This window comes from Plecotus auritus (genome assembly GCF_963455305.1).
Source record: "Plecotus auritus genome assembly, chromosome: X".
NCBI classification, from domain to species: domain Eukaryota; kingdom Metazoa; phylum Chordata; class Mammalia; order Chiroptera; family Vespertilionidae; genus Plecotus; species Plecotus auritus.
The window spans coordinates 141,408,670-141,423,636 of NC_137784.1; the positions used below are offsets into that span (position 1 = coordinate 141,408,670).

The following is a 14,967-nucleotide window of genomic DNA, read 5'->3' on the forward strand; positions in this document are numbered from 1 at the left end:
AAGGAACACCTTACAAATGTTTAGTTCAAATATGAAATGGACAGAGGAAGGTCGGAGGATGGGCTTTCATTGGGGGGGGGGGGAGAGGGGCGGGGGAGAGGGACCAATGAGGTCTGTGTGGCTTGGGAATTCAGCTGGAAAGTTGTAATTACAAAATAAAACCGGATGGAGATGTAACCTTTACTGGTGTTACATCTCTGTGAGCGCACAGGTGTCATATTTGTCATAGTGTTTGCTGCACTTTTCTGTGCATTTGAACTACATTTAATAACCAAATGGCAAAGCATGTTGTGACAAGATTGTGAGGAGCTGAAGGCCATGGGAAGCTCTGAGCTCTATAAAGGGGTTAAAGCAGAGAGCTGCGGGGGTGGGAACGGTGTGGCTGCAAGTCTTTGTGTGTGCACCAGGCTTAAGGAGAGAAAAGCCTCGGGAGACTGGCACCCGGCTGAGTGGGGGGGGAGCGCGTGGGAGGAGGTGCGTGCGGACCTTTCCTCCTAGCCCCGCCCAAGCCCCGCCCCTTCTCAGGCCCCGCCCAGAACCCCCGACCCGCTGCAGCCCCACCCTCTTCCATGACGTCACCTCCCGTCTCTAGGTAACTTGGTGGTGGGGAGTGGGGTGTCAAACAAAGCGGCCGCAGCGCGGCCGCTCCCTGCTGGCCCCTTTCCTCTCGGACCCTTGACCCTCAGACAGAGCCATGGCCCTGCCGATGCTACCGGGCTACGGCTTCGACCGCTATGTGAGTAGTGAGGGCACCCTGGCTGGGGTCTGGGTCCTGGACGTGGCCACATCCCTGAACCCTAGTGCAGACCTCCCGCCGCTGTTTCCCCGTCTGTGAATTGGGCTCAACTTGGACCAAACTTTGCAGGCTGGTGGAATCCTTACTTTCTTCTTCCCCTTCTCCCTGCATCTCCAACTGCACCTGGATGCGTTTGCTAAATTAGATACATAAGTAGAGTCCTTAGAGGTGGGAGGACCCTGGAGGATAGTAGATGGTAGTGATGATAACAATCATCTGTGGGCATTTAAGATATGAGAGGCGCTGTGCTTCAATCGCCTTACACAACATTGGATGTTCCCAACATCTCTTGGTATTAAGTACTATGTTTGTTCCCATTTTACAGTTGGAGAAACTGAGGCACTGGCCAGAGTTACACAGTCTCAGTGGTGAAACTGGATTTCTCTCAGGCAACTTGTTCCCACAGCCCTGTGTGAAAGAGATAGATACAGTTACTATTATTAAGTTGAAGAATAATAACAAGAATAATAACAAGGCTGGTAGGGGGCAGAAAGGGTTCCTTTATAGAGAGATGCACCCAAACTTGGAAGAGTTTTTCTTTATTTAGAATTGGGAGGGGTTCATTTCAAAACAAGACAAAGGTATAAAGCAAAAAAACAAAACAATATAAAAATCCCTGAGCATGAAAGGACTTTTGCCAATGAATAGCATCTTATTTAAACAACAGCAGAAAAATAATTCAGGCTTTTGTTCACATTAGTTAACTACTTTTACTTAGGTTTTCCACTGTGTCTGTAGGAAGAAGGTAAGTAACATACCAATGGGGGGAACCTAATTGGAGCCATTCAAGGTGTTTGTGTAAACCTCTGGTAAGTTTAGAAAGCAGGTGGTGGATTGCAGCATTGGATTTTATGGATTCTGAACAAAGTTGGGGGCCCTAATGTGCAAGGTTTCTTTGTAACTTCCGCCCACTGCATTCCAACTCCTCCAGGGGGGCTGACCAATCCAGCTTGCTTCTTGAACACTGGTTTGTTTATTTCCTGGCTGATGGGGAAGAGGCTGGCCTTCCAGCCTAGCATTGCCCTTTGGTAAGATTAGGTTGGCAACAAATAAGAAAGACCCCTGAGAGGCAGTGCATAAAAAGATTCCAGAAGTAAACAAGCATGCTGTGTAAAAGTAATGGTAATAAAAATGGAAAGTAGAGCCCACAGCTTTGGGCCCAGCAATACTTCAGATTACCCATGCCTACTTCTTGCGCAAGTACCACAGCTCTCAAATGCAGTGATTGAGTGGGAAGGAAAAACAGTGGTTGGATGAGATATTTTAAGATCTGCAAGGCTGTACCGAGTGTACTTTTTCTTTTAAACTTTTTTTTATTGTGAAGTACAACACAGAAAAATGCACAAAGGATCATAGAATGAGTAGCAAGAAATAAACATATTACCACTTGAAAAGCATCCCCCTTGACTTGAATTGCCATATTCAGCAAATAAAAACACATATCCCCAATATTGCATGGGACCTACTTATATTAAAAGACTAGAGGCCTGGAGCATGAAAATTCATGCACTGGAGGGGGGTTCCCTCAGCCCAGCCTGCCCCCTCTCACAGTCCAGGAGCCCTCAGGGGCAGGAGGCAACCCGGTGATCAGGAGAAGGTGACGCCCCATCACACCTCTGCTGCTGCCACTGCCGGCAGCACAAGCCTTGGCCGGCCCTGGTTACTTGAGCCTCGGGCCAGCCCTGGGCGGCTGGGGGGCTGAGGGGACTGGGCACCGCCATCTTGTGGCTGTGGGTACCGCCATCTTTGAGGGTGGGGCAGTCAATTAGCATATTCCCTCTTTATTAGATAGGATTATTCATTGTTCATCTGATTTCAGAGAGGAAGGAAGAGGGAGAGAGAGAGAGAAACATCAATGATGAGAGAGAATCATTTATCGACTGCTTCCTGCACACCCCCTACTGGGGATTGAGCCCACAACCCAGGTAAGTGCCCTTGGCTGGAATCAAACCTGGGACCCTCAGTCCACAGGCTGACACTCTATCCCTTGAGCCAAACTGGCTAGGGCTATTTATTTATTTTTTAATTTTAATTTTATGTTTCAATTACAGTTTCCATTCAATATTATTAAGTATTAGTTTCAGCTGCACAGCATAGTGGTTGGACCAGTGGTTCTCAACCTTCCTAATTCCACGACCATATAATTCAGTTCCTCATGTTGTGGTGACGCCCAACCATAAAATTATTTTTGTTGCTTCTTCATAACTGTAATTTTGCTACTGTTATGAATTGTAATGTAAATATCTGTGTTTTCCGATGGTCTTAGGCTACCCTGCTAGTGGTTCTCAACCTGTGGGTTGCAACCCACAGGTTGAGAACCACTGCTATAGAGCCTAAGACCATCGGAAAACACAGATATTTACATTACAATTCATAACAGTAGCAAAATTACAGTTATGAAGTTGCAACGAAAATAATTTTATGGTTGAGAACCACTGGGTTAGACAATCATGTACTTTACAGTGTCCCACCTGATATTTCCAGTACTCACCTGACACCATACATAATTATTACAATACTAGAGGTTCGGTGCATGAAATTTATGCACTGGGGGGGTTATCCCTCAGCCCAGCCTGAACCCTCTCCAATCTGGGACCCCTTGGGGGATGTCTGACTGCCGGTTGTCGGACATCCCGCTCACAATCCGGGACTGCTGGCTCCCAGTTGCTCACCTGCCTGCCTGCCTGATTGCCCCTAACCGCTTCTGCCTGCCAGCCTGATCACTCCCTAACCACTCCCCAGCCAGCCTGATCGATGCCTAACTGCTCCCCTGCAGGCCTGGTCCCCTCAACTGCCCTTCCTTGCAGGCCTGGTAGCCCCCAAATGCCCTCCCTTCCCTGCAGGTTCAGTTGTCCCCAACTGCCCTCCCCTGCAGGCCTGGTCCCCCAACTGCCCTCCCCTGCAGGCCTGGTCACCCCCCACTGCCCTCCCCTGCAGGCCTGGTGCCCCCCCAACTGCCCTCCCTCCCCTGCAGGCCCAGTCACCCACAACTGCCCTCCCCTGCCGGCCATCTTGTGGTGACCATCTTATGACCTCATGGGGTGGCCATCTTGTGTGAGGGCATGATGGTCAATTTGCATATTACCCCTTTATCATATAGGATTAGAGGCCTGGTGCATGAATTCGTGCACAGTTGGGGTCCCTCTGCCTGGCTGGCGATTGGAGCCAATCAGGCGTCTCGCCTAGTCCCAATCAGGATTGTTTGCCCCGGGGGGAGGACTGCGGGAGGTTGACTATGGGAGCGCACTGACCACCAGGGGGCAGCTCCTGCATTGAGTGTCTTCCCCCTGGTTGTCAGTGTGCATCATAGCGACTGGTCGACCGGTCGTTTGGTGGTTCAGTCATTCAGTTGCTTTTATATATATAGATTGTTAACTATATTCTCTATGCTGTACTTTATGTCCCCATGATTGTTTTGTAACTACCAATCTGTACTTCTCAATCTTTTCACCTAGTCCCCCTACCTCCCTCCTCTCCGGCAACAATCAATCTCTTCTCTGTGTCTATGACTCTGTTTCTATTTTGTTTGTTTATTCTGTTTTTTAGATTCCACATATAAGTAAAATCATATGGTATTTATCTTCCTCTGACTGACTTATTTCACTTAGCATAATACTCTGTAGGTCCATCTTGATGGTGTTTTTAATGAATAATTTTTCCTTTAGTTTAGTGCTTTTTGTTTCCTATTTAAGAAATAGTTCCTTGCATCAAGGTCATGATGATATTTTCCTGTGTTATTTTTGGAAATCTTGTTATTTTTTGCCTTTCACATTTAGACCTATACTCTAACTAGAATACATGTGTGTGAGTATGTATGAAAAGAGGTCATGTTGCATTTTTTCCTGTATGGATATTCAGTTGACACAGAACCATTTGTTAAAGAACACAATTTAACTGTGTAAATTTTAAAGATCTCGTTGGCTTTATTCAATGATCCAAGAGTGGGGCAGTATCCTATCTAGCAGACAGAAAGGAGCTCTGAAGAGCTATACAAGGCAATATATTTTTGTAGGCAGAGGGAGCAGGAACCTGTTTGACTATTGCAAGATTACTTTCCTTATAGGGGATGGGTTTATCAGGCAGATTACTTTAATGCTGATCAAGAAATTCATGATTGGCTGGTTCAAGATTCTATTTTTGGGAGAGCCAAAACTATAATTAAATTTCAGTTTGGCGACATGGGGCTTAGAATGAGCAACTCCATTTTGGGTCTGTTGTCTTGTCTTCAATACATTTTTGAAGGCCAATCTTTCTCTACTTCTCTGCGAAGCTTGGTTCTCGTAAATTAAATATCTAAATATGTTTGGGTCTGCTTCTAGACTCGTGAGTGTATTTGAAAAATTATTTATTTACTTTATGCCTCAGATCAATAGTCATGTGCACGCGAGACAAAGAGAGAGGGAGAAGGAGAGGAAGGGAGAGGACGAATTAGGGAATGACAGTATACTTACTAGATACCTTGGATGGTCATTCAACAAATCAGTATTTATATATTGAGTATCCTAGTATGTGCCCAAGTCAGGTGGCTGCATTTAAACAATGATTGCTCTTGTCTTGGTACTAAATGTGATATGTGTTGCTACAAAATTAATATTACTTTAAAAACTTGTACCTGGTTAAAAGATTGAATGTTCTCTGGCATAGACTGGTCAGAAAGTCATTAAAGCCAAATCTGGCCTTTTTATCACTTCTCTCCCTCCCCTGCCTCAATTATAGAGCCTTGCTTGCTGAATTAAATTATCAAGTGAAAAATGTTGGCCTCCCGGAGATAGTATAATTACTGGCTGTTTGGGTTTCAAATTATAACACAAGCTAACTTTTACTGCTTTTTCTCAGAAATTAAAAAAGAGTGTGTTTTCTCCCTTAATTAGCTGCTGGTTTCTGTCCACAGCTAGCTGATGTGCAACCTATACTTCTATCTCTAAAATACAAGAAGTATTGTGCTTTCTAAAATATAAGCATGCGTACTTCTGATGACATTACATTTGGCGTGAATTAATTGAAAACCTTTGGGAAAGATCACAACTAAATTCCAGACTCAGTATCTTTCCCCAGCAATTTACATGCTGGATTTCTATCCAGCTAAGAGAATCTCAGGCATATTGTCAAAAACAATAGGATATTAAAGTTAAAAGGTACATTTCTAGTCAAAGCTGACAATCCTTTCTCCAGTATTTTGGACAGATGGTTGTATTGCTGATCCTGAAAGCCTCTAATGAATAATGAGAACACTTTCTGCTTTTTATGAAGCTACCTTGCCACCATCTTTGGAGTATTTATTGTAAATAGCCCATCATTGAATTTATAGTGAAACAACTGTTTGCTTAAGGAGAAAAAAATATTTGAATTTACAACAGTAAAATAAAACAAATTCAGGATCTGTCTCTCTTACAAAAAGGTTCAGGCAATACATTGAAATTTATTTTTATCTAGACTAATATAAGCCTACATATTAATATACTAGTGGCCCAGTGCACGAATTCATGCACTGCTGGGGTTCCTTGGCCTGGCCAGCAATTGGATTGGGGCTGATTGGGGCTGGCTGCCCAGGGAGAGGGACCACGGGAAGTTGGCCAGCCAGGGGAAGGGACCGCAGGAGGTTGGCTGTGGGAGCACACTGACCACCAGGGGACAGTTTGTGCATTGAGCGTCTGCCCCATGGTGGTCAGTGTACATTATAGCTACTGGCCAGTCATCCAGTCATCGGGTTGTCCAGTCGTAACAGTCGCTTAGGCTTTTATATATATAGATAGGGAAAATTGTTCCCTGGGAAATTTACCAGCAATTTAAATGATAAACACCTAAAAGAGAAAAGCACTATGGATAAAATAAAAGCGGCCAGAGAGAGACAGAAAGTTACATACAAAGGAACCCCCATCAGACTAAATTCCTTATTCCTCCATTACCCTCCACCTCCCGTTCATGCCCCCACCCCCCTGTTGTCTGTGTCCATTGGTTAGGCTTATATGCATGCTTATAAGTCCTTTGGTTGATCTCTCCCCCTTACCCCCACCCTCCCCTACCTTCCCTGAGGTTTGATGTTCTGATTGATGTATCTCTGTCTCTGAATCTATTTTTGTTCATCAGTTTATAAGGTTCTTTATATTCCACAAATGAGTGAGATCATGTGGTATTAATCTTTCACTGACTGGCTTATTTCACTTAGCATAATGCTCTCCATCTCCATCCATGTTGTTGCAAATGGTAAGAACTCCTTCTTTTTTACCGCAGCGTAGTATTCCATTGTGTAGATGTACCACAGTTTTTTAATCCACTCATCTGCTGATGGGGACTTAGGCTGTTTCCAAATCTTAGCTATGGTGAATTGTGCTGCTATGAACATAGGGCTGCATATATCCTTTCTGACTGGTGTTTCTAGTTTCTTGGGATATATTCCTAGAAGTGGGATCACTGGGTCAAATGGGAGATCCATTTTAGTTTTTTGAGGAAACTCCATACTGTTCTCCACAGTGGCTGCACCAGTCTGCATTCCCACCAGCAGTGCATGAGGTTTCCTTTTTCTCCGCATCCTCCCCAGCACTTGTCATTTGTTGATTTGTTGATGATAGCCATTCTGACAGGTGTGAGATGGTACCACATTGTTGTTTTGATTTGCATCTCTCGGATGATTAGTGACTTTGAGCATGTTTTCATATGTCTCTTGGCCTTCCTTCTGTCTTCTTTCGAAAAGTGTCTATTTATATCAGTTGCCCATTTTTTGATTGGGTTGTTTATCTTCTTTTTGTTAAGCTGCATGAGTTCCCTGTAAATGTTGGAGATTAAACCCTTACCGTTGACATCATTGGCAAATATGTTCTCCCATGCAGTGGGCTTTCTTGTTGCTTTATTGATGGTCTTCTTTGCTGTGAAAAAGCTTTTTATTTTGATGTAGTCCCATTTGTTTATTTTCTTTTTAGTTTCCATTGCCTTGGAGCAGTATCAGTGAAGAAATAGCTTCGGCATATGTCTGAGATTTTTCTGGCTGTGGATTCCTCTAGTATTTTTATGGTTTCTCGTTGTTTGTTTAAGTCCTTGACCATTTTGGGTTTATTTTTGTGTATGGTGTAAATTGGTGGTCTAATTTCATTTTTTTGCATGTATCTGTCCAATTTTCCCAACACCATTTATTGAAGAGACTGTCTTGACTCCATTTTATGTTCATGCCTCCTTTGTCAAATATTAATTGAGCGTGGTGATTTGGGTCGATTTCTGGGTTTTCTATTCTATCCCATTGATCTATATGTCTGTTCTTGTGCCAGTACCAGGCTGTTTTGAGAACAGTGGCTTTGTAATACAGCTTGAAATCTGGTATTGAGATCCCACCTACTTTGTTCTTTTTTCTCAGGATTGCTGTGGCTATTTGGGGTCTTTTTTTATTTCAGATGAATTTTTGGAGAGTTCTTTCTAGGTCTGTGAAATATGCCGTTGGTATTTTAATGGGGAGTGCATTGAATCTATAGATTGCTTTGGGTAGTATAGACATTTTAATGATGTTGATTCTCCCAATCCATGAACATGGTATGTTCTTCCATCTGTTTACATCTTCCTCTATCTCTTTTTTTCAGTGTCGTGTAGTTTTCCACGTACAGGTCTTTTACCTCCTTAGTTAAGTTTATTCCTAGGTATCTTAATTTTTTTGGTGTGATGGTAAATGGGATTGCTTTTTTAGTCTCTCTTTCTGTAAGTTCACTATTGGTGTATAGAAATGCCATAGATTTCTTGGCGTTAATTTTGTATCTTGCTACATTGCTGAATTCATTTATTAAGTCTATTAGTTTTTGATGGAGTCTTTTGGTTTTTTTATGTACAATATGTCATTTGCAAATAAGGACAGCTTTACTTCTTTTTTTCCAATTTGCATGCCTTTTATTTCTTCTTCTAGTCTAATTGCAATGGCTAATACTTCCAGTACTATGTCAAACAGGAGTGGTGAGAGTGGGCACCCCTGTCTTATTCCTGTTCTTAGGGGAAATGGTTTTAGTTTTTGCCCATTGAGTATGATGTTAGCTGTGGGTTTATCATATATAGCTTTTATTATGTTGAGGTATGATCCCTCTATTCCCACCTTGTTGAGAGTTTTTATCAAGAAAGGGTGTTGGATTTTGTCAAATGCTTTTTCTGCATCAATTTATATGACTATGTGGTTTTTATCTCTCAATTTATGTGATGTATCACATTTATTGATTTGTGGATATTGTACCATCCTTGCATTCCTGGGATAAATCCTACTTGGTGATGGTGTATGATCTTTCTGATATACTGCTGGATCCGATTTGCTAGAATTTTGTTGAGGATTTTGGCATCTATGTTCATGAGGGATATTGGCCTGTAATTCTCTTTCATTGTGTTGTCTTTATCTGGTTTGGGTATTAGGGTGATGCTGGCTTCATAGAATGAGCTTAAAAGTGTTCCTTCCTCTTGAATTTTTTGGAATAGTATGAGGAGGATAGGTTTAGTTCTTCCTTGAATGTTTGGTAAGACTCCCCTCTGAAGCCATCTGGCCCTGGGCTTTTGTTTGCCGGAAGCTTTTTGATGACTGCTTCAATTTCTTCCATAGTTATTGGCCTATTGAGATGTTTAGATTCTTCCTGATTGAGTTTTGGAAGGTTATATTTTTCTAGGAATATGTCCATTTCCTCCAGGTTGTCCAGTTTGTTGGAATAGAGTTGTTCATAGTATTTTTTAACAATCCTTTGTATTTCGGTGGGGTCTGTTGTTATTTCACCTCTTTCATTTCTGATTTTGTTTATTTGGGTCCTCTCTCTTTGCTTCTTGGTGAGCCTGGCTAGAGGTTCATCAATCTTGTTTGTTTTTTTTAAATATATTTTATTGATATTTTTACAGAGAGGAAGGGAGAGGGATAGAGAGTTAGAAACATCGATGAGAGAGAAACATCAATCAGCTGCCCCCTGCACACCCCCTACTGGGGATGTGCCCGCAACCAAGGTACGTGCCCTTGACCGGAATCGAACCTGGGACCTTTCAGTCCGCAGGCTGATGCTCTATCCACTGAGCCAAACCGGTTTCGGCACATGATCAATCTTGTTTATCCTTTCAAAGAACCAGCTCTTGATTTTGTTGATTTTTTGTATTGTTTTTTTTTGGTCTCAATGTCGTTTATCTCCACTCTGATCTTTATTATTTCCTTCCTTCTGCTTACACTGGGCTTTCTTGTTGCTCTCTTTCTAACTCTTTGAGTTGTAGAGTTTGGTAATTTATTACCATTGTTTCTTGTTTTTTGCAGTAGGCTTGTAGAGCTATGAACTTCCCTCTCAAGACTGCTTTCGCTGTGTCCCATAGATTTTGGATTGTTGTGTTTTCATTGTCATTTGTTGCCATGATGTTTTTTATTTCTTCCTTGATCTCTCTGGTAACCCAGTCATTGTTTTAATAGCATGCTGTTTAGTCTCCATGTGTTTGATTTTTTTGGATTGTTTTTATTGTAGTTGATTTCCAGTTTTATGCCACTGTGATCTGAGAAGATGCTTGATATGATTTCTATCTTCTTGAATTTGAAGAGACTTTGCCTATGACCCAACATATGGTCTATCTTTGAAAATGACCCATGTGCACTTGAGAAGAATGTATATTCTGTGGCTTTGGGGTGAAATGTTCTGAAGATGTCAATTAATTCCATCTGGTCTAGTGAATCATTTAGTATTGATATTTCTTTGCTGATTTTTTGTTTAGAGGATTTGTCCAATGGTGATAGTGGGGTATTAAAGTCTCCTACTATGATTGTATTGCTGTCAATCTCTCTTTTGATATCCCCCAGGAGGTTTTTTTTTAATGTATTTGGGTGCTCCTGTATTGGGTGCATATATGTTTACCAGAGTTATTTCTTCTTTTTGGATTGCTCCCTTTAGTATTGTGAAGTGGCCTTCCTTATCTCTTGTTATGTCCTTCACTTTGATATCTAATTTGTCAGATATAAGTGTTGCTACCCCAGCTTTTTTTTTCATTTCCATTCGCCTGAGAAACCTTTTTCGATCTCTTCACCCTCAGTCTGTGTGCGTCTTTTTTTCTGAGGTGGGTTTCTTGTATATGGCAGATATATGGGTCATGTTTTCTTATCCAATCCATTTCCCTATATCTTTTGATTGGGGCATTTAATCCATTTACATTTAAAGTTATTATTGATAGGTACTTATTTGTTGCCATTTTTGTTCTTTACTCCTGTGTTCCTTCTTCGTTTCCTATTTCTTTTTTTTACAGCAGACCCTTTAGCAATTCTTGCATTGCTGGTTTGGTGGTAATAAATTCCCTTAGTCCTTTTTTGTCTGTGAAGCTCTTGATTTCACCGACAATTTTGATTGATAGCCTTGCTGGGTACAGTATTCTTGGATTCAGACTTTTCCTTTGCATGACTTTGTATATTTCATTCCATTCCCTTCTGGCCTGATGAGTTTCTGTTGAGAAATCAGTTGCTAGTCTGATGAGGGTTCCTTTGTATGTAACTTTCTGTCTCTCTCTGGCTGCTTTTAAGATTCTTACTTTGTCATTGGTGTTTGCCAATTTAATTATAATGTGCCTTGGCATCGGTCTTTTGGGGTTCATTTTGCTTGGGACTCTGTGAGCTTTTTGGATTTGTGTGGGTTTTTTTCTTCCCTATATCAGGGAAGTTTTCTGTCATTATTTCTTCAAACAGGTTTTCTATTCCTTGCTCAGTTTCCTCTCCTTCTGGAACCCGTTTTATGCTGATGTTGTTTTGTTTTGTGTTGTCCCAAAGTTCCCTTAGGCTCTCCTCCTGCTTTTTAATTTTTTTTTCTAGAAGCTGCTCTACTTGGGTATTTTTTCCTACCTTGTCTTCTAGCTCACTGATGTGGTACTCTGCTTCTTCTAGTCTACTCTTGATGCTTTCTATTGAGTTCTTTACAGCAGTGATGTCATTTTTCATTTCTTGTTGGTTCTTCTTCATTTCCTCTTGGTTCTTACTCATACTGTCGAATTTGTCTTCCATTCTTTTCAGCCACCTTATGACCATTTCTCTGAATTCTTTCTCTTACAGGTTGCTTGCCTCCATTTTGTTTACTTCCTTTTCTCTATGCCTGCTTTTCTTTCATATGCAGGCTGTTTCTTTGTCTCCCCCTGGTCTCTCTTCTCTGGGTGTCTGGTTATATAGTTCTCTCTCTCCTTTCCATGGTGGACTGCAGAGCTCCTCTGAATCCACGTGTTTGTGCCAATTGGGGACTGGTGCTCTGGGGTTCGCAGCTGTTCGGTGGGTGCTGTAGTTGTAGATTTTCAGGCTTCCGATAAGCTCCACTTTCCCCTTCAAGATGGCGTGGTCTCCATGTCTGAGCCGGTGGCTCCGGGAGGGAACCCAGCAGCAGTGGGGGCTGCCCGATCAGGGGAGCCCCATCCATCAGTCCCCCACCTTTTCCTGGAGTGTAGTTGTCCCTTAACTCACCAACAGACACTCCCCGTGCAACCCTCAGCTGTTCTTTGTATCTGCTCCAGGACAAGGCTCGGGACACGTCTGTCTATTCTGCCGCCATTTTTTCCCCTCCTGGTTATGTTCTTAGTGGTTAGTTCCATTGCCTTAAAATAACTGCATCAGGTCCAAACACCTTAACCTGACAGCCTAGGCCTGTGGTCGGCAAACTGCGGCTCATGAGCCACATGTGGCTCTTTGGCCCCTTGAGTGTGGCTCTTCCACAAAATACCATGGCCTGGGTGAGTCTATTTTGAAGAAGTGGCATTAGAATAAGTTTAAGTTTAAAAAATTTGGCTCTCAAAAGAAATTTCAATTGTTGTACTGTTGATATTTGGCTCTTTTGACTAATGAGTTTTCCGACCACTGGCCTAGGCCATTAGAGTTTGCCACTTACTTTGTGCATGTAAGAAATTTAATGAAGCATGACAAACTTTGAAATTAGAATAGAATAAAAAAATCAGAATGTATTATTATTTTTTTAATAAATCTTTATTGTTCAGATTATTACAGTTGTTCCTCTTTTTTCCCCCAATAGTTCCCCTCCACCTGGTTCCCACCCCACCCCATGCCCTTACCTCCCACCCCCACTGTCCTCATTCATAGGTGTAAGATTTTTGTCCAATCTCTTCCTGCACTTCCCACATCCCCTTCCCCCAAAGAATTGTCAGTACACTCCCTTTCTATGCCCCTGATTCTATTATATTTACCAGTTTATTCTGTTCTTCAGATTTTTTATTCACTTGAGTTTTAGATTCACTTGTTGATAGATATGTATTTGTTGTCACTTCGTTGTTCATAATTTTTATCTTTACATTTTTCTTATTCTTCCTCTTCTTAAAGAATACCCTTCAGCATTTCGTATAATACTGGCTTGGCGGTGATGAACTCCTTTAGGTTTTTCTTATCTGTGAAGCTCTTTATCTGACCTTCCATTCTGAATAATAGCTTTGCTGGGTAGAGTAATCTTGGTTGTAGTTTCTTGCTATTCATCACTTTGAATATTTCTTGCCACTCCCTTCTGGCCTGCATAGTTTCTGTTGAGAAATCAGCTGACAGTCGTATGGGTACTCCCTTGTAGGTAATTAACTGTTTTTGTCTTGCTGCTTTTAATATTCTCTCTTTGTCTTTTGCCCTTGGCATTTTAATTATGACGTGTCTTGGTGTGGTCCTCTTTGGATTCCTTTTGTTTGGGGTTCTCTGCGCTTCCTGGACTTGTAAGTCTATTTCTTTCACCAGGTAGGGGAAGTTTGCTGTCATTATTTCTTCAAATAGGTTTTTAATATCTTGCTCTATCTCTTCTTCTGGCACCCCCATAATTCGGATGTTGGTATGCTTGAAGTTGTCCCAGAGGCTCCTTACACTATCTTCATATTTTTGGATTCTTTTTTCTTTTTGCTTTTCTGGTTGGGTGCTTTTTGCTTCTTCATATTTAAAATCTTTGACTTGATTCTGGGATCCTCTATTCTGCTGTTGAATCTCTATATTATTCCTTATTTCAGTCATTGTAAACTTAATTTCTGATTGGTCCTTTTCCATATCCTTGAGGGTCTCACTAAATTTCTCGGAGGTTTCTAGGAGATTCTCGAGTAACCTTATAACCATGGTTTTGAACTCTATATCCAGTAGTTTGCTTTCCTCCATTTCTTTCATTTGTGATCTGTTTCTTTGTCTCCACATTTTGGATGCTTCCCTGTGTTGATAGAGTGGCTTTGTGTGCTAGGTGTCCTATAGGGCCCAGTGGCTCAGCCTCCCCAATAAACTGAGGTGGACACTCTTGGTGCACCCCTTTGTGGGCTGTGTGCACAGTCTTGTTGTAGTTAAGCCTTGATTGCTGTTGGTATCACTGGGAGAAATTGACCTCCAGGCCAGTTGGCTGTGAGGACCAGCTGTGTCTACAATGGAAAAACTGCTGTGCTGGAGATACCCTTATGGGGCAGGACTTGCTTCAGTGGGACTTTGGTGCTCACTGAGTCTGTCCCTTGAGTGTGTCCCTTATGGATGTGAAGAGTTGTAATCTGGTATGTTCTCACACTGACCACTGGATACACTGGCTCTTGGATCTCCAAGGAGGTGCAAAGTCAGCCACTGTCTGGGGCCGCCCAGCAGGAGCTACAGAGAATTCTGCAGATTCCTCCTCTTTGTTTGGGGTTTGGAAGTGCCCAGATGAGGCCCAGCTGTGAAGCAAGGCAGGCTGCTGCTGCCGGGCCTTGGGCCTTCTTTTGGAAGCTTTGGAGCTCTCTGACTCAGCTGCAGTTTGTTAGGTTTTAGGCTGCAAAAGGACAGGCCATTTATATGGAAAAACCGCTGCGCACAGCTCGGGTGGGGTGTAAATTGGGTGGGGCGGGGTCTCAGGGAATCACCGGGGTGGAACAAACAGCAATGGCTTCCAGTCAGCCTTGCCCCAGAGAGGTCCCTGGGTCTCTGTGTCCCAAGGCCCCATGCAGGAACAATGATCGCTGCGAGCACCTCTGAGAGAAAGCTGCCCTCGCGTTCTGGCCGATGCCAGGCAGTCCAGTTTCTCCCCGTATGAGTCTGGGTCCCCAGAGTCTTGCCCGGAACTAGAGTGTAGAGGAATCGGGAGCTTGTATCTCCCTCTTGATTGAAAAAAACTACAGCGCATCCAGTTGCCAGCCCGTTTCACGAGCCTCTGTACCTCTGCACTTCCGCACCTCCGCACCTCCTACCAGTCTCAATGCACTTTTCTCTTTCCTTCTAGTTGTAGAACTTCCACTCAGCC

General features: G+C 42.7%; 1 protein-coding gene across 1 annotated transcript in view; it reads left to right on the forward strand.

The window, feature by feature from the left end:
• The first annotated feature begins 599 nt into the window (after positions 1 to 599).
• The window catches only part of EFHC2 (EF-hand domain containing 2), a 170,368-nt gene continuing 156,000 nt past the window's right edge, over positions 600 to 14,967 (forward strand). The window contains exon 1 of the mRNA XM_080653503.1: positions 600 to 736. Within this exon, the coding sequence (XP_080509629.1) occupies positions 695 to 736 (42 nt within the window). The 5' untranslated portion in view covers positions 600 to 694. The remainder of the gene's footprint in view (positions 737 to 14,967) is intronic.